This window comes from Lynx rufus, unplaced genomic scaffold, assembly GCF_022079265.1.
Source record: "Lynx rufus isolate CCGP_SWC_20201006 ecotype Redwood Valley unplaced genomic scaffold, mLynRuf1.p SCAF_2, whole genome shotgun sequence".
In the NCBI taxonomy this organism is placed as follows: domain Eukaryota; kingdom Metazoa; phylum Chordata; class Mammalia; order Carnivora; family Felidae; genus Lynx; species Lynx rufus.
This window is the reverse complement of record NW_025814834.1, coordinates 55,166,068-55,188,253: the sequence shown is the minus strand read 5'-3', so window position 1 is coordinate 55,188,253 and position 22,186 is coordinate 55,166,068. Positions and strand designations below refer to the sequence as shown.

Here is a 22,186-nt window from a genome sequence, read left to right as displayed (position 1 = left end):
GTACCTAGAATATCAGTGGCAGGGATCTCTCCAGTTGTATCACTTGGTTCAGATTCACCAGCTTCGTTGACAGCTTTCACTCTGAATCTGTACTTCCTGAGTTCTTTCAGATTTGGTACCACACATTCACAGGTAGTTAGCAGTTTGTCTGGCTCATTTACTCTTTTCCAGTCAGTACTACCTTCTTCCTGCATTTCTACAATGTAGCCTTTGATTGGACTGCCACCATCTTTGGCTGGAGGTTTCCATCCTAGTGAGATGCTAGACTTTGTTTTATCTTTGACTTCTGGGCAAGAAGGTGGGCCAGGTGGATCTAATAAAGAAAAAAAATATATGTCAAGTTTTGAAGCCAATAGGATGCTAGATTTAATCTACTAAATACTAAAATAGGAATGCCAAAAGAATAAATTACCTTCTAGAGAAGAGAACATAAGAAATAGTCTTTTTTCATTTAGCATTGATGTGGAAACAAAAGAAAGCAGGCAACTCACTGGAATTAGAAAGACTACTCACTATCTCTAGATAGATTTATATTCTATTTACACACAATTGGTGAAAAGCTATTTTCGTTTTAAAATCCCTTTGAATCTACTAAAAACTTATTTATTTTTTTAGAAAAAATACGTCAGATTATTTATTTATAAATTTAAATTCAAGTTAGTAAACATAGTGTAATAATTTCAGGAGTAGAATTTACTGATTCATAACTTACATGTAACACCCAGTGCTCATCTCAACATGTGCCCTTGTTAATGCCCATCACCCATTTAGCCCATCTCCCCACCTGCCTCCCTTCCAGCAACCCTCAGTTTGTTCTCTGTATTTAAGAGTCTCTTATGGTTTGCCTCCCTCTCTGTTTTTTATCTTATTTTTCCTTCCATTCCCCTATGTTCATCTTTAATTTACCTTAATATTTAAAAAATAATTTTGTCATTAGTTGGGAAACCTTTGAACACAAATTAATCATAATGCCTTTTAGGACAGGGTCAATGTATGTAATAATTACATAACAATACACTTCTGATGGTGCTTTACAATTATAGAAAGTCTTTTACTCTGTTCTTTTTAACCCTACCTCTTCCTGTCTAGTGCCTAGCACAGTTCCTTGCACATAGCACATGTTCAATATAGCTTGCTGAATGAATGACTGCTTCATTTTATAGATGTACTCCATATAGAACTTAGAGTATTTTAAGTCTTAACAAATAGCTGAATTCTTTTTCTGCAGATAATCTATTCAGATATATAGCAAATATAATTAACCATTAAGGCTATGCTATTTTAATTTTTGAACTTATCTGCTAATAGATCTTTCAGAAGAATTTTTTTTAATTTCACTTCACAGACTGTGCTTGAGAATCTCGTATCTTTGTTCAATAAATATTATTGAAAAGTTAACATTTGCCTTTTGTTGAACTCCACCTAGAGGGTCTAAACAGGGAGGGAGATAATGTCCACAGTATCTAATTAGGGGTTAGGCATTTATTTAAGGTAGGAGAGCAGAGAGGAGCTTATAGTCCAGGGTCTCTATTATTGTGATTCCTCATAAAATACTAGGTTTAAATGTATGCATGTATGCATACGTATAGATACGTGTAGTGTGTATATGTATATGTAGTGTGTATATGTACACACATACATCTATGCTTCTGATACTCTATGAAACTTTTTACTTTAATACATAAAAAAATTTGTTATAGAAAAACACAGGCAATTTAAGAGAGAATTATCCATTTAGTGGCTTTGCCCTTTGTAAATTCCGGAAATGGAAGCATACTTACATATAGGATCTCCTGCAACAGCTGGATCTGATGGTTCACTGGGAGGGCCAACTCCTGCCGCATTTATCGCCATTGCTCGGAACTGGTATTTAACACCTTCAATCAAACGCGGAACGTTAAATTCCACGCCTTTCAATCCCACTTTGGTAATTGGTGCTCGGCTAACACGTGACCAGTAGGCACCTCCCTCTTCTCTCTTCTCCAGCCAGTAGCCAGTAATTGGAGACCCGCCATTGTCCAGAGGAGGAGTCCAGCTTACTAGCATCGACCCTTTGGTGCGCTCCAAAACTTTTGGTTTTCCCGGAGGTCCAGGAGGGCGAAAGGGATCTTGAATGACTACTTTATCTGATTTGCACTCATCACTGATTCCATATTTATTCACTGCCCTAACTCGGAACTCATACTGACCATTGGGGATAAGTTTCCAGACCTAGAAATCAAATGAATAGTGATTTCTTAACAACATACTTATGTTGATTTTCACTTATTTTAAAATTCAAGTTATTTTGGTAGGGGAGACTATAAAAAGAAATCTATAAAAGCAAATAAATATATAGTTAAAAAATAAATAGGCTCAAATGTGGAGAAAGCATTTTAAAATGAGAATACGTGAATTTATTGTACCTAATACTGGATCTCTCAAGTAAAAAAGAATTTATATACAAATAGTATTTACTAAGTGGCCTTATGTACATGGTGCTAAAAACTGTGCTAAATCTTTTTGTGTGTGGTTTTGAGTTTAATCATTAAATTCCCAGGTTATGCCCTAATGGTGTTAATTCAAAGTCGTGTCCTTTTTGGGGCGCCTGGGTGGCGCAGTCGGTTAAGCGGCCGACTTCAGCTCAGGTCACGATCTTGCGGTCTGTGAGTTCGAGCCCCGCGTCAGGCTCTGGGCTGATGGCTCAGAGCCTGGAGCCTGTTTCCGATTCTGTGTCTCCCTCTCTCTCTGCCCCTCCCCCCTTCATGCTCTGTCTCTCTCTGTCTCAAAAATAAATAAACATTAAAAAAAATTAAAAAAAAAAAAGTCGTGTCCTTTTAATGTGTATAAGTAAATATTTAGAATATTTTACCCCATATCTCTTCTCTACAGCAGTGTTGGTGACTTCCTCCCATTCACTTTTCTTCCTGCTTGCATCACGTTTGTCAATGATATAATGGGTAATTTCACTGCCCCCATTATCTAGAGGGGCATCCCATGTCAAGTAGCAAGATTCAGCTTTAATGTCAGTAACAGCAAGATTTCTTGGTGGTGATGGACGATCTGGGAAGGAACCAACACAGGAGAATGAGAAGGCCATTCTTAAAAAGGTACTGGATTTCATCTTGATAGAAGAAAACGGGTCCCTTACCATATACTTCCACATGAACATTTCGGAACACTGAACCCAGGCGATTGGAAGCAGTAACTGTGTAAGTGCCTTTGTCTTCCCGGACTGCTTTGGGAATGCTAAGCTCCGTCTTTGCCTCACTTCGGGATACTTCTTCCTTGGTTATCTTAAGTGCATCAGTGGGTTTTTCGATCACAGTTTCGTTCTTGGACCATTCAATCTTAGGCATTGGAAGGCCTGTCACATCTGCAGGGATGTTAACAGGCTCTCCTGCCTTAACTTTGATAGTGTCTCCTCGAACAGACAAGCGCAACTTAATAGTTGGAGGCACTGTAAAGAGAAAGGAAAGAAAAAAAATGCATAGTCCTAAGTATACTTGCTCAACTTATGAAGATAAAGGCCGCGCTGTAAAATGCACTAAAATCATGCACAGATTCCACACCTTCGTCATCCTGTATGACCACATTAAGAGGCAGAGATGGTTCACTTTCGCCAATTTCATTGACGGCTTTGACACGGAATTCATACATTTGGTGTTCATCAAGATTTTCAACCAGGAAAGATGTGGTTGGGCAGAGTCTCTTGTTAACTCTTTCAAAGTCAGGTTTGTCATGACGCCGTTTTTCAATGATATAACCTTGGATGGGGCTGCCGCCATTACTGCGGGGCTCTTTCCAGTCAAGGGTGATAGTGGATTTTGTCCTTTCTGTGTATGTGAGCCTCTCGGGAGATGTTGGAGGACCTTTAACCAGAGGAAGTTGAAATGACAAGCATGAAATAAATATTCATATAGGAAATAGTATTTCACTTTAAATTAATTATGTGAGAAATAAGTTTCTGTTTGGCATAACCTTACATCCATCTTTAAAATCCTTCCAAAAACATATCAGTTACCAGAATTATAGGCATTTATACAGGCAGAATTTTTCTTAGAGTAAAAATTATTGATTACAAATAAATCAAAGAGAATGTAGACTTTTGTTATTTTTTAGCATTTTAGATATTTTACCTCTGTCACTGGGAAAGCTTCTAGTCCTAATGAAGTAGGAGAGAAGGTCTGTGAAGTTTTGCTCTGAATGACCAGCTGGGAGCAAAGTGTTTCCTTTATTAAAGGACAGTGCATGTGTCTGCTGAACACACTTAGAACCATGTTGCCTCAAGTGTGGGTTTAAAATGGAGTGGAAAGAGAATTTATGTGATGCTTCTGTAGTTTCGTGGCCCAAAGGACAAAACAAAGCATAACTTTGCATGGTAAAACTAGTCTCCTGTTGAACTGTCACTGTAACTGGAAGCAGAGCTTTGCAGTGGAAGCTCAGCTCTGTTTTGATACTTGTGGCACAACTTGAGCTAGAGCAGACATTTTTGAGATGAGCTGTTACGGGGAGGATGTAATGGGATGTCAGTACGCATTACCAAGTGCGTGCAATTTTAGAGTTTCACATTTGCTCATACTGCTTAAGGAGATTTCCTTTGGTTGGTTTTCTATTCTCTGGTGGCTTTCTCTGACTCTGAGCATCCATATCCTTCCAGTGTGGAGACTACTTGAGGGCTTAAAGGAAGACTAAGGCATTTATCATAAGGCTGTTGTATATCCTGTAATCCTTCAAAAACAGTGAACTCCCTTTAACTACTAAAGCATTAAGTTAATTACTCCAGAGTATTCTATTGCCAAGATGTAGTATTTCTACCTGTTTGTAGGTTGTTGTTAAGCTCTGGTAGATTCAGGTTTTTTCAGTACATGAAACCATACATGGTTTTGTGCAAAATTATAATTGATATTATAGCAAGTATGATATTCTTAAAGTTGCCAGTAGTTTTTTCATTCACCTTTCTTATCACTCTCTTGCTATAGACCATGAGACTCTTGGGAGTTTGAAGTCATAGGGCTCAATAAATAAATGACATAACTAGAAGCAAACAGTATTTACTTTATAAACACAATGAAAACCTCTTTTACCTAGTGGATCAACTGCAAGAATTGGTCCTATTTCAACAGGAGGGCCACAGCCAAACTTGTTCTTGGCAATCACACGGAACATATATTCTTGTCCCTCAAGGAGACCTGTGATGTCACATTTAGATCTCTCAGTCTCTATTGGTTGTCTCCAGGTATGCATCTTAGCATCTTTTCTTTCAATAATGAATCCTGTGATTTCACTTCCTCCATCATCTGCTGGGTCAGACCAATTAAGCAAACACATCTTTCTATTTGTCACAACAGGTTTTAAGTCAAGAACTGGTCCAGGAACATCTGAAAAATTAAAACAAACAAACGTAAAAATCAGTGCAATAAATTGTATCATTTAGAAAAACCCTATGAAAATCCATGTAACATTCCTTACCAAAAACTTCTACCCTGGCTGCTGCAAATTTGGAACCACAGCTATTGGTAGCTGTAATCACATATCTGCCATGATCTTTTCTCAATGCATTCTTGATAATTAGTTCCGATTTGGTTCCAACATTCTCTATTACAACACGGTCTTTATCCAGCTCCCCTTCTTCTATGGTCCATACTTTGGTAGGCACTGGACGACCAGTTACCACAGCTGGAATTCTAAGGGTCTTCCCAGCCATTATTTGTATGCCAGCCTTGACAGAAACATCTAGTTCCACAGTTGGAGGCTCTGTTTAAAGAGAACAGTAATACGTTAGTCCAAGAAAGATGAAAAAAACATCCTATGGTGGAAAAATGTCCATAATCTTATTGCATGGATCCATGCAACTTTTAAGTTACCTTGTGGTTCAGCCACAGTAACCGGTCCCGTTTCTCCTGGTGGTCCTTCACCTGCAGCATTGACGGCACTCACTCGAAGTTTATAATCGGCACCCTCTCGGATTTCTTTGACTGTGTACTGACGGACCTTGATCATCTTCTCCGTGCAACGTGACCATTCATTTGTTCCAACCAGCTGCTTATCAACAAAGTAGCCAACAATTTCCCCACCGCCATTGAAAGCTGGGGGTTCCCATTCTAGTTCAATAGTTGTAGAGCTTGTGTCGGTGACTCTTGGGACAGGTGGCCCAGGTGGAGCTAGAATGAATGTAGATACACAAATCAAAACTCCTAGAAGATTTTAAAATGCACAGTAGCTTACTCTATCCCACTTTTTTTCATAGCGCATTGCATATAATATGGGGTAAGTATTGCTTTGTGAAACTTTTAAGCTATATGTACAAGATGTTTAAAATTTTACATTGCAACCTTAATATATGTCTGTAGGTATTTAATATTTTGCTTGTTTTTTTGTAAATTTAAGGTGTACAATATGATCTGATACATGCATATATTACAAAATGGTTACCACAATGTTAGTTAACACCTCCCTCCCCTTACATAATTAATTATTTTTTTTTTTTGGTACTGATAACATTCAAGATCTACTCTCTTAACAACTTTCAGGTATATAATATAGTACTTAATTAACTGGATGAAGTGACTTAATTATAGTCACCATGCTATACCCCACTCTCTTCATAAGAAATTACTTACAGATTGGATCACGTGCTGTTTTGGGGTCTGAAGGCGGACTGAACTTTCCAGGTCCAGCTGCGTTTTCAGCACATACTCTGAAGACATAGGTGAGTCCTTCTAATAGGCCTTCTACATTGGTCTTCAAAGAATTCAGAAGATTTCTGTTGACACGAGACCAATGTGTACTATTAACCTCACGTTTTTCAAGCCAGTAACCCAAGATGGGGCTTCCATTATCTTTTGGTTCATTCCATTTCACTAGCATACTGTTGCTTGTAATGTCTTCTACAATGGGCTTATCGGGTGCATCAGGTGGTTCTGATAAAAAAAAATGGCATATTTGAATTAATTCTCTAGTATGACCTAAAAATTCAAGTTTATAAGCTATGATAATGAATATACCCTTGCATATGATAAAAGGCAAAATGTAGATGCTAAAAGAACCTTACCAAATGGATCTTTAGCTATAAATGGCTTTGAAACACATGGCGGTCCAGGCCCAAACCTATTTTCAGCTCTTACACGAAAGAGATACTCTTTCCCTTCAATCAGTTTTGTCACTGAATATTTGCAGTGTCTAAGTGTTGAAGTGACAATAATCCATTCTGAGTCAGGTTTTGTCTTGTCTTTCTTTTCCAAAGTGTAGTTTATAATTTCACTGCCACCATCATCAAGGGGTGGTTCCCATTTACAGAGGACGGAGTTCTTTCTAATATCTTCAAATACAAAGTTGATTGGTGGCCCTGGTGTATCTAATATTTCAAAAGATAGCAGTGATTAAAATTTTGTGTAGAAATGGTTGCAAAGGAAAATGTAAATGTTAGCATGCCCCTTTAACATAAATTTCTGCTTTTCCTACATCTGTCTTTGTATGGCTAACAAATACCAAGGTGGGTTGATTTTGTTTACATAGCCAGCAGGAAAAATGGGACTGAGGATAACTTGCTGAAGCTATTTCCTACTTCTTTTATCCCCCTTCCCCACCTCCCCTGCCAAAACCCCTTTTTTAAGTTTTACTGAAACTCTTCATATAGACTTTCTTCCATTGAGAAGTGTAGTTTTACCTACGTACCTAGCACACAGACAGTACAAGGAGCTTTTGCGATACCATGGTCATTTTCAACTTTGATCATATACAGGCCATGGTCAGGTCGGAGAGAATCTCGGACACGTAGCTGAGATTCTCCCTTTTTACTGTTGTCGATACTCAAACGTTGTGTTAGAGGCAGGACAAATGGTTCTTCTTCTTGAACTTCACCCTTCCTCCTTCTAATTGTGGGTGCTACTCGCTTTTTAATTTCTTCTGGTGTAATAACTTTTTCATCCTTTAGCCACGTAATAGTCGGGTAAGGTGACCCAGAAATAGTTGCATCAAGTTCTATTTCATCACCTCGTTTCACTTCTAGGCTTGTTCTCATAATGACTTTTGGAGCATCTGTAATGATTAAAAACAATAATTGTTCTCAATTCTGATCAAAACATTGACAAAACATTATTCTCCTTGATTGTGCCGTGGGCAAACAGCAACCCCATTAAACAAAACTTACCAATAGGATCTACAGCTTTGGTTGGAGGAGTGGCTCGAGAAGGTTCACTAATACCAGCAGCATTTTCTGCTCGCACTCTGAACTGGTATTCCTTTCCCTCTTCGAGTCCTTTTGCTGTATAGGTCAGGACTGGTACTAGGTGTTCATTGCATCTCTTCCATGTGTCTTCACCCTTAGCAATCTTCTCTATGATGTAACCCATTATTTTGCTCCCTCCATCATACAAAGGTGGCTTCCATGTAATAGTCATTGCTTTAGCTGTAGGATTATGGACCTCAACATCTACAGGTGGATCAGGGGGTTCTGAACAATAAGGAAACAAATGGTTAATATGTACCCATGCACAAACCCATCTTTTTTTAAGTAAAAAATTGCATATTAATTCCTAGCTATATTACATCCATGCCCCAACTTACGCTTTGGATCTTGAGCAATGACCGGATTTTTCAGTTCAATATATTCGCCTCCACCAATCTTGTTGACAGCTTTAACACGGAAGAAGTATTCACCATTTGGTATGAGATCTTTTACAGTCCAAGACAGCTTGTTCTCACCAGACATGACTGGTATGTATGTCCTTCTCCCAGCCTCTCTGCGTTCCAGGACATAATGAAGGATTGGGCTTCCACCATCATATTCTGGAGGTTCCCAGGTTAATTTACAAGAACTCTTGGTCACGTCACTTGCTTTAATATCTTTGCATGGTCCAGGTAGGCCTATCAGAAATAAAGTGATAATTATTATTGTAATCTGAAAAGTCAGCATGTTAAAAGTACACTCTTTCTTTCTCTGAGACTATCCACCTGTTGGGTGGGATAATCTTTGATGTGCTGGAATGCCCCTCTGCCGCCTTATGCTGAAGGCTATGTAGCGTCATTGGCCCCAATTACTAAACATATGTAACTCCTCCGAGTTTTTGTTCTAAGTAAAAATCACCCCCACCCAATTTTTAAACATCATCTGTGTGGGAGGGGGCAGAAAGTATTACTAATCCTGGTGAGTACACTATGGAAAAATGCAAATACAATTAATAAATGAATATTGGCAATTTAAACATTCTTTGGGTACGCTATATCTTTTATTTAGTGCTTCACATGCCAATAATTACAACAGAAGTAAATTAGTTTAATCAGAGTTTAACTAGCAATTTCATTTCTATAATTACTTGTCTTCCAGATGATTTCTTTCCATATGAGAAGCAATTTAGTTTACAAATAGCCAACTCATGAAGCCCTTTATACTAACACTACAAAGTTAACTAATTTTCCCAATGTGTGAAGAATAATATCTTGTATTTCATCAAAGACTGATTACCTATGACTTTGACATTGATTGAGGCAGTTGCTGAGCCAAGCTTATTCTCTAGCGTAATGGTATAAACTCCAGCATCTGCATGGACACTCTTGGGAACTTCGAGGTGTGCAGAGATATGATCATTCTTCATTGTTAATCTGTCACTTGCTTTAACTTCTTTGCCATCTTTATGCCAAGTAACAGTTGGAACTGGGACAGCTCTGAAGGGAACAGGAATTCTTAACTTTTCACCTTCAATAACAACAATGTCATGAGTCTCCATATCAATTGTTGGCTTGCCTGTAAGATATCCAAAAAGGAAAAAAAAAGATATGTCAAAATGCAATGTATGATAAGCAAAGTCTGTTTTATTAATTGAAAGAAACTGTGTCCTTACAGTCTGGGTCTTTGGCAACCACATTTTCAGAGATTTCCGATGGCTCACTGACACCAACAGCATTGACAGCTCTCACTCTCAGAACATACTCCTTGTCAGGAACAACACCTTCTTCAACTTTGAATTTCAAGTCTTTAATTGGGCGAGAATTAACTCGCATCCATTTCTCAGTGCCTACCGGACACATTTCAACATGATATCCTATAATAGGACTTCCACCATTTTTCTCTGGAGGCTTCCAGGCAATGGCGATGTGCTTTCTCCCAGCATCAGTCACATGCAAATCAAGGGGAGGTGAAGGAGGACCTGAAAAAAGAGTGAAACATTCACATCCACAATCTCATCATCAAGCTCTAGATGATATCCTTTGTTTAATTGACACTACTTACTTGTTGGATCTTCAATTGACAGGATTTCTGTGGGTTCGCTTGGGTGACCAACTCCAGCTTCATTTTCTGCCCGAACCTGAAACTGGACCTCTGTTCCTTCAATGACATCAGTTACTCTGAAGTTACAGTCAGGTCCTGAGGTCTTTCCAGCTTTCACCCAACGGGTACCTAACTTTTCTTTCTTCTCAATGATATATCTATTGAAATAAAGCAGTTCATTAGTATTAATAGAGAAAATACAGTTAAGAATTTTCAGCTGAGTATAAATTATCCTTTGTAAATTAATTAAAATTCTACCTTTGTATTGGTCTTCCACCATCATTTTTAGGTGGTTCCCACTTCAGGTCAACATGTCGCTTGGTTACATCAACCACTGTCAGAGCATAGGGTGGTCCAGGGGTGGCTGGAAGCAAAACATTCAATAGTTAGAAAAACCAGAGGGAAAAATGATAATCCAGTACGAACATTGTCACAAATATTAAGTTAGCATACTAAAGGTGTCTTTGGCCAGGACAGAGTCCTCAACTTCACAGTAGTCACTTTGTCCTATGGCATTTTCTGCAGCAACTCGGAACACATATAAAGAGCCCTCTGTCAGTGGGGTTACTGTGCACTTGGTGTCCTTGACAGTTGTGTCCACTGTTTGCCAGCCTTTTCGCCTCACATCTCTCTTTTCCACGATATAGTTGGTGATGGGGGACCCTCCGTCTTTCTCAGGAACTGTCCACTTGAGGTCTGCTGTATTTTTTGTGATATTAATAACTTCAAGCCAGCGAGGTGGTGATGGAGGATCTAAAGAAGAAAAAAAGAAAAATTCAATTTTTTTATTGTCCAATACTCAGTCTTCACTGAATTCTCTAGCAGTCACTAGGAAGTCACATAGCAATGATGAAGCAATCTAGTTATGAGTTTTTCATATTTTCTCATACTGTAGTTCTCAGACCTATGTTAGAGGAATTTATATACACTAAACATCAAGAGTGACTTACATAGCTTTTCCCTGCAGAGCACAGGGTCACTGGGTTCGCTGGGCTCACTTTCCCCAGCCTTGTTCACAGCTCTAACTCGGAATGAGTATTCCTGCCCTTCCATGAGACCTTTGAGAAAATGCTGAGTGGTGGGAACACCTTCAGCCACTCGGACCCAGTCCTCCGTTCCAGTCTTTAGCATTTCAATGACATAAGACTCAATCTTTGCCCCTCCATCATGTTCTGGCTTTGTCCAATTCAACATCAATGATGTTTTGCCTACATCTTTCACAGTTGGTTTTCCAGGAGGCCATGGAGGATCTGCAAACCAATGAAATGAAACCATGATTTAGGTTTGTCAAAAAAGGAGTTAATATAAGCTTCAAAATAACCACATAAAAATATATAAACAATACCTATTGGATCCTTTATTAAGATTGGTTCAGTTGATCTGCTTGGTTTTCCAGGTCCGGCAAGATTTTCAGCCAACACACGGAATCTGTATTTTTTCTTATTGGTGAGACCTTTCACTCTGAATTAGGGACAAAGTATGAGTTGAATACCATGATAAGCAGAAGCCTCTATGTATTTTACATGGAAGGAACTAATTTATTTAAATTGTGAAAAACTGATTTGGAAATTTAACTGAAAATATTTCAATATAATTTTAAAATTGCCTTTTAACTTTAGATTTGATTGAATGTACTAATGTAATTCTAATATCTATAAAAAATCATGACCATAATATACTGGAAGACCAAACACTTTGAAACTCACAGGAAGTTAATATTTTATAGTAGGAAATTAAGAAATGTGCCCTTGAATGGAATTTATATCATTTTTTAGATCATGTGGTAATACAAAATATAAGTAAAAATAATTTAAAATGTTATGGTTAATATATAAGAATTTGTAATCAAAATGAATGCTTGAGAATTAAAAATTGTGTATACTGCTGTCTTAACACCTTGGTGGAAATATTGGACATACCTATATGTTGTGTCCTTTACTGGCATTTTATTGCATCTAACCCATTTATCAGTATCAGGATCTAATCTTTCAACCCAGTATCCAGTGATTGGGCTTCCTCCATCATCGTCTGGCTCACACCATGTGAGAGTAACTGCATCCTTAGTGATATCAGAAGGTTCTAGGCGAGTTGGAGGTCCAGGTGGATCTATAGGTAGGATAATGATGTGTTATATGCCCTATATATAAATATGACACCCAAATCCAAGTTTGACACAAGTATCTTTTTAAAAATTTTTGGCCAACTTATTAAAGAGAAACTTACCAAATGGATATTTAGCTGTTACTGGAGTAGCCTGAACTGGTTCACCAACACCATACATGTTTTCTGCAGCAACTCTGAAGATGTATTCTTTATTGGGTGTTAATTTGGTTGCCTTGTAGTTTGTATCCTTGACAGTTGATGAGAGCTTGTGCCACACTTCACTGTCAGTTGCTCTTCTCTCCACGACATAGTTTGTGATTTTAGATCCACCATCATCTCGTGGGGGGTTCCATGTTAGAAGACATGACTCATTGGTCACTTCTGTGATGTCAAAAGCAGCTGGTGGTCCAGGTTTGTCTGTGGATGACATTATACACTCAGGAAAAAAATCATTTAAAAAATCATGTTTTATTTTTAAAAGTAACTGAAATGAGTCTGCCCATTTTTTAAATGATGGCCTCTCTTACCTAAGACGTTCACTTCTACCACAGCAGTGGCCCGACCACAGACGTTGACAGCCTCGATGATGTATGTGCCAGTGTCACTTCTCTTACTATCAATGATGGTCACTGTGGATTTTTTAGGAACATTTTCAATGGTGATTCTTTTGTCCTGCTTCAGAAGCATATCGGCTTTTGTCCAAGTTATTTTAGGTTCAGGTTTTCCAGTTACAGTGGCAGGAAGTTCAATTTTAGTTCCTGCTTTTACAGTGAGACCAGCAAGGAGCTTCACATCAAGGAAAATTTCTGGAGCCTCTGAAATTGGAAAAGATGATTTATAATGTTAGCAAGCTCAAACAAAATTAAAAGCAGAGGCCTGGTTAATAATACAAAAACCAAAAATAAATACCCTGTGTATCCACAGCCTGGATTTCATCTGTGGGTTTGCTTGGTTTGCTAGCACCTTGCCTGTTCAGGGCCTTCACACGGTAGGCATACCATTTGCCTTCTTCAAGACCTGTTACTTCCATTCTATCAGAAAATAAAATGGTATATTTTACTATAATGCACACAACCTGTTTTATATGATCTTTCTAAAATTCATACCTTCTCTTGGTATAACACTTTTTATTCCTTAAATTAATTCTGGATTGCTTCAGTATTATAACTAATGAACACCTTGGATAGGGGATAAGTTCAGTAGCACTCTTTAAAGTCGGACAAGCACACCAGAGGAATTATCAATGAAAAAAATTAATAGATTTTCTAAAAGAAAAACACTAATTTTAGTAAGATGAAACATTTACTCTTGTGTCAAATAATTATAAAAATCTACTCTGTGCACTTGTTGGAATGAGCACTGGGTGTTGTATGTAAGCCAATTTGACAACAGATTATATTAAAAACAAACAAAAACCCTACTTTGTGTCTGCAACTGGTTCCCCACAGGCAACCCATCGATCCGAACCACGTGGACATTTTTCAACTATATATCCTTTGATGCGTGAACCACCATCATATTTAGGTGGATCCCATGTTAGGAAGATGCTGTTGGCTGTTCTATCTCTCCATTTAACGTTCTCTGGTGGGTCAGGTACCGCTATAAACATTTTAAAGAGAGTCAGTGTTAGATAGGCCATCTATGAAATCTCCATATTGCCTGCCCCTGCCTTTCCCCCATAAATTCGACTCCTGGTCTCAAAGCAAAAAAGGTAACAAGAGGCTCCATAAGCAACCATCAGGAATGTACTCACTTGCAGGAGCTGACATATTTACAGGTTCATCAACATAAGCAGGCTCTCCTGGGCCACACTTGTTACGAGCACAGACTTTAAATAAATATTCTTTCCCTTGAACAAGATCAGGAACTGTGAATTCTAGGTCAGGCACAAAGTCCATAACCTGGGACAAAGAAATATAATTACTCATTTCTCAAAAGCCTGAGTCAAAGATTTTTATGACAAGCAGTGATACAAATGGAAAATTTTTTTAATGGTAAGAGTTATTAATTTTACACTAGGGAAAAATTTGCAGAGTAAGACACATAATATTTGAACCTTATATTAAGGTGAGACTTTCATAACTTATACACATTAAAAAGGTGTCAAATAAGGTATTGGTTCTTTCCACCAGCTTGGTTATTAGAAATATGCTTTTAAATCAAGGTAAAAAACAATAATGAGAAATGAATAAATAACAGTAATAAACTGAAGAGAAAACAAATGGTAGATTGGGCCAACTAAGATAATCTAGTGGAGTGAGAAGTTTGATGACCAGGGAGTTAAATACTTAGTGTCCTTAGAATGGCTGATCGTTTCATAGGGCACACTGGATACTCATCAGGTACCAAGTGAATAGGTAATTTTATTTTTTAGCAAACAGTAGAAAATTTGGTAAGGCACAAAATAAGGTAGTTATACCAAATCTTGGTTGAACTACCTCAAGAAGCATTAGCATCAAGGCATTTAAGAGAAGTTTTTGGGTCTTTTTCAGCAAGGTAAATTTAAACCATGTAAACTGTGCATGGCATCCCAGCATTCTGGGATTCCCCCCACTCTTTTTTCTGGAGTTAGTACATTGCTGCTCAAAACTCACTTTAGTCCATGTTTTCCGGCTGACTTCTCGCTTTTCAACAACATATCCAGTTAATGGACTCCCTCCATCATCATCTGGTGGTTCCCAAGTCAAATGTACTGAGTCCTTGGTTATGTCACCAAATTTCAGTTCTTTGGGTGCACTTGGGCGAGCTGAAAAAAAGGTAGTCCAAAATCAATATCGGTAATAGATTGAACCAATATTTGTTAATACTGTCAAATCACCATATGTAACAAAAGTTTAGTTCCTTACCAATCACATTGACGTCAATTTCCCCAGAAATTGCTTTTACGGGATTTTCTAATTTCAGTGTATAAATGCCCTTGTCTGGACGTTCACTTGGAGAAATGACAAGTTCAGCATAGGCAGATAAGGTTTTCATTTTCACACGGTCCCCTGCTTCTAGTACTTTATCTCCAAAAGACCAGGTTGCAGTTGGCCTTGGATAGCCTGTACTTGGAACCAGGATCTTGATAGGATTTGGGACAATAACTTCTAGACCATCTTTAAATGCACTTAAGTCCATTGTTGGTTCAGCTACCAAAAAGAAAAATTAATGAGTCTCCAGCACTATATTTAAGGCTATTAAGCTATATTAAGCTATTAAGCTATATTAAGCTATTAAATCTAAAAATAAAATATCCACTTACCAAATGCATCATCAGCAGTTAGAGGACCAAGAATTTCAGATGGATCTGAAACACCAGCTTCATTTTCTGCAGATACTCGATATAAATATTTATTTCCTTTTTGTAATCCAGTAACCTAAAGTATGAATCAATAGTTGTAAGAAAAATACACACACACACACACACACACACACACACACACACACACACATTTAAGTCCATGATCATACATTGAATATTTTTTTTAGATATAAGCTCCCTACCTTGTAAGTCAGTTCAGGGACAAGTTTCATATTGCAACGAATCCAATTATCTTTTCCTTCTTCACATCGCTCAATTATATAACCCAATATTGGACTTCCTCCATCTTTCAGAGGAGGTTCCCATGTGAGCTGAACTGATGACTGAGTCTGATCTGAGGATTTTAGGTTCACAGGAGGACTTGGTCTCTCTGGAATGGAAGAAAGAGTTGGAACATACCATTGAATTCAGTAACAGTTTATTAAGATAACGTGTAATCATTGCTATCATCTGCATTAAAATAGCAGGTTTACTGAATTCACTGAGTAAAAGTAGGCACAGCCTGGATTTCTATGATTTTGCTGACATCTTTCTGATGTTCTATCTTTTCATTAACTCCAATTTATTTTAATTAATAGACTTAATTTATGGATTTCATGAAGTAATTATTTCCTTGTTTTGATGAGCTTACCAATTGGATCAGCAACTTTGACAAAAGGTGTGGCTGCACTTGGTTTTCCAACTCCAATGCGGTTTTGGGCTCTGACCCGGAAACTATACTCCTGTCCTTCTACCACATCAGTGACAGTTGCAGATAGATCTTCAGCTCTTACTGTCATGGCAGTGTCCCATCTGATAGAAGTCTTGTCTCTCAATTCAATAACGTAGTTTGTGATCACAGCTCCTCCATCATACTCTGGCGGTTCCCATGTCAGTGAAACCCCAAATCTATTTATGTCAGTGATGGTTACATTCAAAGGAGGGCCTGGAACATCTGGATTTCATCAAAGAAGAAAACATAGGTTCCGGGTTAAATCAGAGATAAAAGCAAAGATAAGCTAGTTTGCAATTTACTTAAAAACTTCTTACCATATTTACTCCTTGCTTCTACAGGATTGTCAGTTTCTACTGGTTCACCAGTGCCAACTCTGTTTCTTGCACTGACACGGAACAGGTACTCAACTCCGCCTTTCTGTAGTCCAGTGACAGTGAACTCACAACTATCTGCACGGTCAGTGGCCAGAACCCAGGTCTTTCTTTTGATGTCACGTCTTTCAACAACATAACCTATGATTTTGCTTCCGCCATCAGTTAATGGTTCTTCCCAACCAAGGCTTACTTCACCATCAAATGTTTCTGTCACTTCTAAGTTGCGAACTGGCCCTGGAACATCTGAAACGCACATATACAATTTTTTTTAGTGCGTTGTCATGCTTTTAATTGTGCTTTGCCAATCAAGTCCCAAGTGATTCAAGGGCTTACCAATAACTTTTAAATTGATGAATGCTTCTGCTTTTCCATGTTTGTTCTGAAGCACAATTTTATACCTTCCTTTGTCTCCTTTCTTAGCTTCTAAAATTCTGAAAGAAGTTTGTTCAGCTGTAGTATCAACAGTTTTTGAAGACAGAGCTTCATTTTCTTTAAACCACTCGGCTTCTGCTTTAGGGTAGGCATCATAGGGCACCACCATTGTCAGAGGCTGGCCAACATCAACCACAAGATCTTGATCGCCTGTCTTGATTTTAGGTGCAGCTGGTGAGAAAAATAACACGTGAATGCTTTTGACTTATATGTTGTAGTCCAGTTATACCATAGCTTCTTTACTATGCATTTGTTAGCAAATATCAGTGATACAACCTTGGAAATATATCACAGTAACTTTCTAGCACAGAACACTGACTGACTTAGAGTTCTCATGGCTTATTTTGCAAATTGTCAGACTTGAGAACAGAGGATTAAGGATGATTTTTGTATCATCCATAAAATCTCCATTCTTTGCCAAAATTAATAATGGAGAACTAAACATAGTACAAAACATGTTTGTTTTTGTGAAGTGGGCCTGTCATACTTAGGGATAAACCAGACAAACTACCTAGGTACAAGAGGAACACTAATGGCTTTTTCATAATGTCAACCAATAAGGATGTCTTGGAAGCTTGAATCAGGATGAGAACAGACCTAAGAGGCTCCATGGGGTTTGGAAAATAGAAGAAACCTGAGTTTGCCCTAAGTCTAGGTTTTTGGGGATGACTTTCAAGGCACTATGTCAATTCTAGGTACTAATGAACAGCCACCATGTGCCAGGAACTGTTCAAGGTTCTGGCAAGTAAAGAAAAATGCTATCAATTACCTCTTACTCAGGACACCCTTGTGGTAAGAGAAATTAGAATAGTCACATGTGGGTGGAGCCTAACAGAAATTAAAGGCTTTCACAGGCATTACCTCATTAATTGCAAAATCTGAAACTTACAATGCATCTGTGATATTGTGAGGATATTTGAAAATAAAAGAAAGGCATTTACCTGCCAGTTCAAGCTTAGCTCTGGCTTCTTTGTCTTTGGCAATAAATCTGTATTCACCCTGGTCACGAGGTTGAATATTACAAATCTGTAACCTGTGTATCTTTCCTTCACTCATCATCTGATGTTTGTCACCCTGAACAACAACCATGTTATTTCTTAGCCACTGGACTTCCACCTTATCTTTGTTGAGCTCAGCCAAAAAGACAACATCAGCACCAGGGGCTTCAAGAATATCTTGGGGAGGCCTGATGATCTCAACAGGGATTTCTGAAAAAAATGCAAAATGAATACAAACATGTTCATATTTGGGTTCACAACCTTTAAAAACTGGTGCTAATATTAAAATTGTCCTTTCACTCAGTGTGTACCTTCCACAAAAAGTCTAGCTCGAGATTTTCTGTCTTCCACTCCACAAGCATATTCACATTCATCATCCAGCCTGCAATCTTTGATAATGAGTCGGTGTATACTTCCATCTTTTTCAAATTTGTATCTAAGAGAAGAGATTGAATTATTGGTTAGCTTGCATAATGATCACTAAATTGTCAAATGTGTAATAGTTACAGAAATAGAGATTAAGAAGCTTCCACTTACTTTTTGCCTTCTTTGATTTCTCTCCCATTTCTGTACCATTTCACATTTGCTTTCTCTCTGGACAGCTGGCAGGAGAAGACTGCATCATCAAACTCAGTGACTGTCTGGTCTTCTAAGTGTTCTACAAATTCTGTCGGGGCTTCTATGATCAGAAGCTCAGCAACAGATTTATCTTGTCCAGCAGTAACAATGTATTCACCCTCATCTGGGAAGCCACAGTCTTTAATGATTAGAGAGTGTTTATATTTATCAATTCTGTATAAAACACGGTTGTCGAAAGCCACCTCTTCTCCATTTTTGGTCCACTTCAGTGTTACGTTGAGACGATTCACCTTGCACCAGAATGTGACAGATTTCTTCTCCATTGTTTCAATATCTTTAAGAGGCTCAATAATCCTAAGGTCTTCCTCTGTTATAAAGGAGAAGAATAATGTTGATTTTAACTATTTTCATAATAGACATTGACTTAAAAACTCCTTAATGCCACATAAGTGACTTACCTTCTACTATCAGATTAGCTGCACTCTTAACATTTTCACCTCTGTGATTGGTCAGAGACACACTATAGTTGGCTTGGTCATCTAATCGTGCGTCTCTAATTCGGAGTGTGTAAACCAGGTCTTTTTGGAGAATAATGTATTTTGAACTATCAAAGATGGCCTCTTCATTTCTGAACCATTTGGCTTTGGCACCTTCTGTATTGACTTCACAGTTGAAGATGACTTCCTGTTGTTCCTTTACACGGGTGTCCTTAAGAGGAACTACGATCCTGAGTTTTTCTGAAAGCAACCAACAATTCTCATAGTATGAAGAAGGACCAAGGTGGTAGAGACAAACACAAGTAAACCCAAGGAACAAAACAAACTTACCAATTACTGTCAAGTGAGCTGCTGCTCTCGCGGCCCCAACCATGACTACATAAGTGCCCATGTCTTGTAATGTGGCATCTTTCACAACTAGGATCCTCTTTTTGCCATCAGCAATAATGTCATATTTGTCTCCAGATTCAAGTGTCTTATCATCCCTCTTCCACTGGACTTCAAAGCTTTCCTTTGATATAGAGCAGACAAATTCGGCCTTTTCTCCTTCAAGTATTTCAAGATTTTGAGGCTTTGAGATAAATTCAGCAGCAAGTTCTGGAGAGAAGCAGTTGTGAGGTATTAAAAACTTCAGCATTTGCACCTTAAATACATCAAGTATGAATTCTTAGAATATTATTTATTGTGATTTTCATACCATGTACTTTGACTTTGCCATCAGTTCGAGAACTTGGGAGTCGGCAGTTGTAGTTGCCAGCATCCTCAAGGTGAGCGTTCTGAATGATCAGGATTCTCTTTCGTCCATCCGTAAGTATTTCATATCTTCCTGTTTCAATGATCTCTTCATCCCCTTTGTACCAAATCACTTCTGCTCCAGGCTTGGAGACTTCACAAACCAGTTTTATAGTGTCTGTTTCACTAACTTCAACATTGCTAAGATTTTTTGTAAAGACAGCTTCTTCTTCTGCAAGAATAACAAGAACATTGAGTTAAACCGAATTTTTTTTTTCTTGAAACATATACCTCTCCAAAGAAAGACTTTATTCTTACCTAGTACGGTCAGCATGCCAGAAGTTCTTGCTGTCCTTACTTCACAGGAATATTCTGCCTCATCATTCAGTAGACATTTGTTGATGACAAGAATGCGCACTGCTCCCTTAGATATGATGTCATATTTTTTGCCCTTTTTAATTTCAGCACCATCTTTAAACCAGTGAACCTATATTTAAGATAAATAGATACTTTTCTCAGGGTTTTTTTTTTTTTTTGGTTCCTTCACATATGTGTCCTTAAGAGGAACTAGGATTCTGAGTTTTTTTTGAAAACAACAAAACTATGGTGTAAAGAAGAACCAAAGTAGTAAATACAAATACAACCTAAACCCAAAAGGACAAGAAGAAATTTCTTCAGTTATTGTTAAGTGAACTATTATCAGTTATTAAAGATAATAGGATCATGTAAGTTGAGAGTCATAGAGGGTTTTAGATATCATGCAGACTAACTCTTTGTTTTCAGGATGTGTGAACTCAGACAACATAGTAAATGAGGCATGAAATTGCAGATATTTATTCTTAGCCTAAGAAAATAGCAATTCCATATGGCCCAAACCAATAATATCTGAGTCTCCTGATTGTGAGTCCATTGTTTGTCAAGTAATAGTAAATGAATAATACTAAAAAGAAAACAATTAAATCAAGTATGTATTTCATACCAAAGTGACAATCTTTAATTTAAAAGTAAAGTGATTATCAGAGGTAAGTTTGATTCACTCTTTTTTTTTTTTTTCCCATTTTGGCTAGACTAAAAGTAAAGGCATATGACAATACAAGATAGCAACCATACAATCACAGACCTTAGCATTTTCTCGGGAAATTTCACACTCAAACCGAGCCATTTCTTTTTCTTTAACTTGAAGATCAGTGAGTGGTCTTAAGAATTCCACATGAGGAGCTGTAAGGAAGGTCATCAGAATTCAAAATGAGACTTCTAGAATTTACTCTAACATTACTGTGGTGTATATTAAGATAAAGTTAGTCTTTTGCAGGACCTTTCCATCTTAATAGGTTACAACAGATTTTGAAAGCACTTGGAGCTGACATTCAGGTATGATACTTTGCTTTTATTTTTTACATATCTCTGTAGTTTTCATGAAATTATATTGCATGCTATATGTTCAACTCATTATATATCTATATCTGTTATCTATCAATCAATAATGAACTCAGTTCTTCTGAATAACTGAAAGAAAAATTCCCATTGATACTCTTCCAGAGTTGAAAGTTGATATTGTCCAAGGAAATACCGGTAGCAAAGAAACATTATTTTATTTAAGGCAGGCAACATAATCTTTAAGAAATTAGCAGAATTCAATGATAATGCAGCTTGAAGTGCTATTACTAGTCTTGTCTATGGCTAAGAGGCATGAGTCAGTCTGCAACTGAAGTCACACACACTTAGCTTTTTTTTTTTTCTTTCATCTTCAAAGATGTTCACACATAAGACAGGCATGAAATCTATTAGTGCAACAAAGCAATGTGTTTTGTATGGGAGGGTAATTTGGTTTTTCACATCTCTTGTTTCATTTATCTCCAGAATTAAGTTAGCAAATGTATAGGATCAGAGAGCTGCCCTTTGCCCCTCCTTCTTTTAGGGCTCCTTGTGAGTCCTCCCAAGGATGATTGTTCTTGATCAGTGAAATTCTGGGACATAAATGCTGGCCAATAGGTTTGAAGACATGCTCAGTGTGGCTGAGCTTTCTTGGAGTGGTGACAAAACAGATGACAAAGGGAAGAAGGAGACCCAAGAAACTACTCTGTCATAAGCTAAAGCAGAACAACCACAAAGTGGAAAGAATAAAACAGTACAAGATACATGGAAGCACAATCAAAGCCACTATTTTGTAGCTGTTGACAGATGAGAAGCAACTAAACCAAAC

General features: G+C 37.8%; 1 protein-coding gene across 5 annotated transcripts in view; it reads right to left on the bottom strand.

Annotated features, from left to right (window-relative positions):
• The window catches only part of TTN (titin), a 273,279-nt gene that overhangs the window by 74,553 nt on the left and 176,540 nt on the right, over positions 1–22,186 (bottom strand). For all 5 annotated transcript variants that reach the window (XM_047083326.1, XM_047083327.1, XM_047083329.1 and 2 more), the window contains 41 exons: positions 21,104–21,201; positions 20,302–20,470; positions 19,949–20,215; positions 19,582–19,848; positions 19,213–19,491; positions 18,713–19,121; positions 18,487–18,611; positions 18,119–18,385; positions 17,079–17,348; positions 16,686–16,988; positions 16,288–16,590; positions 15,839–16,026; positions 15,597–15,711; positions 15,199–15,483; positions 14,947–15,098; positions 14,106–14,253; positions 13,774–13,951; positions 13,262–13,383; positions 12,880–13,167; positions 12,473–12,769; positions 12,169–12,355; positions 11,595–11,710; positions 11,200–11,499; positions 10,703–11,002; positions 10,508–10,613; positions 10,211–10,407; positions 9,822–10,127; positions 9,446–9,724; positions 8,548–8,847; positions 8,132–8,434; positions 7,657–8,019; positions 7,034–7,336; positions 6,603–6,902; positions 5,847–6,143; positions 5,452–5,736; positions 5,067–5,360; positions 3,552–3,851; positions 3,131–3,439; positions 2,852–3,042; positions 1,782–2,211; positions 5–313 (listed from right to left, as the gene is read on the bottom strand). In XM_047083326.1, coding sequence (XP_046939282.1) covers positions 5–313; positions 1,782–2,211; positions 2,852–3,042; positions 3,131–3,439; positions 3,552–3,851; positions 5,067–5,360; positions 5,452–5,736; positions 5,847–6,143; positions 6,603–6,902; positions 7,034–7,336; positions 7,657–8,019; positions 8,132–8,434; positions 8,548–8,847; positions 9,446–9,724; positions 9,822–10,127; positions 10,211–10,407; positions 10,508–10,613; positions 10,703–11,002; positions 11,200–11,499; positions 11,595–11,710; positions 12,169–12,355; positions 12,473–12,769; positions 12,880–13,167; positions 13,262–13,383; positions 13,774–13,951; positions 14,106–14,253; positions 14,947–15,098; positions 15,199–15,483; positions 15,597–15,711; positions 15,839–16,026; positions 16,288–16,590; positions 16,686–16,988; positions 17,079–17,348; positions 18,119–18,385; positions 18,487–18,611; positions 18,713–19,121; positions 19,213–19,491; positions 19,582–19,848; positions 19,949–20,215; positions 20,302–20,470; positions 21,104–21,201 — 10,305 coding nt within the window. The remainder of the gene's footprint in view (positions 1–4; positions 314–1,781; positions 2,212–2,851; positions 3,043–3,130; positions 3,440–3,551; positions 3,852–5,066; positions 5,361–5,451; positions 5,737–5,846; positions 6,144–6,602; positions 6,903–7,033; positions 7,337–7,656; positions 8,020–8,131; positions 8,435–8,547; positions 8,848–9,445; positions 9,725–9,821; positions 10,128–10,210; positions 10,408–10,507; positions 10,614–10,702; positions 11,003–11,199; positions 11,500–11,594; positions 11,711–12,168; positions 12,356–12,472; positions 12,770–12,879; positions 13,168–13,261; positions 13,384–13,773; positions 13,952–14,105; positions 14,254–14,946; positions 15,099–15,198; positions 15,484–15,596; positions 15,712–15,838; positions 16,027–16,287; positions 16,591–16,685; positions 16,989–17,078; positions 17,349–18,118; positions 18,386–18,486; positions 18,612–18,712; positions 19,122–19,212; positions 19,492–19,581; positions 19,849–19,948; positions 20,216–20,301; positions 20,471–21,103; positions 21,202–22,186) is intronic.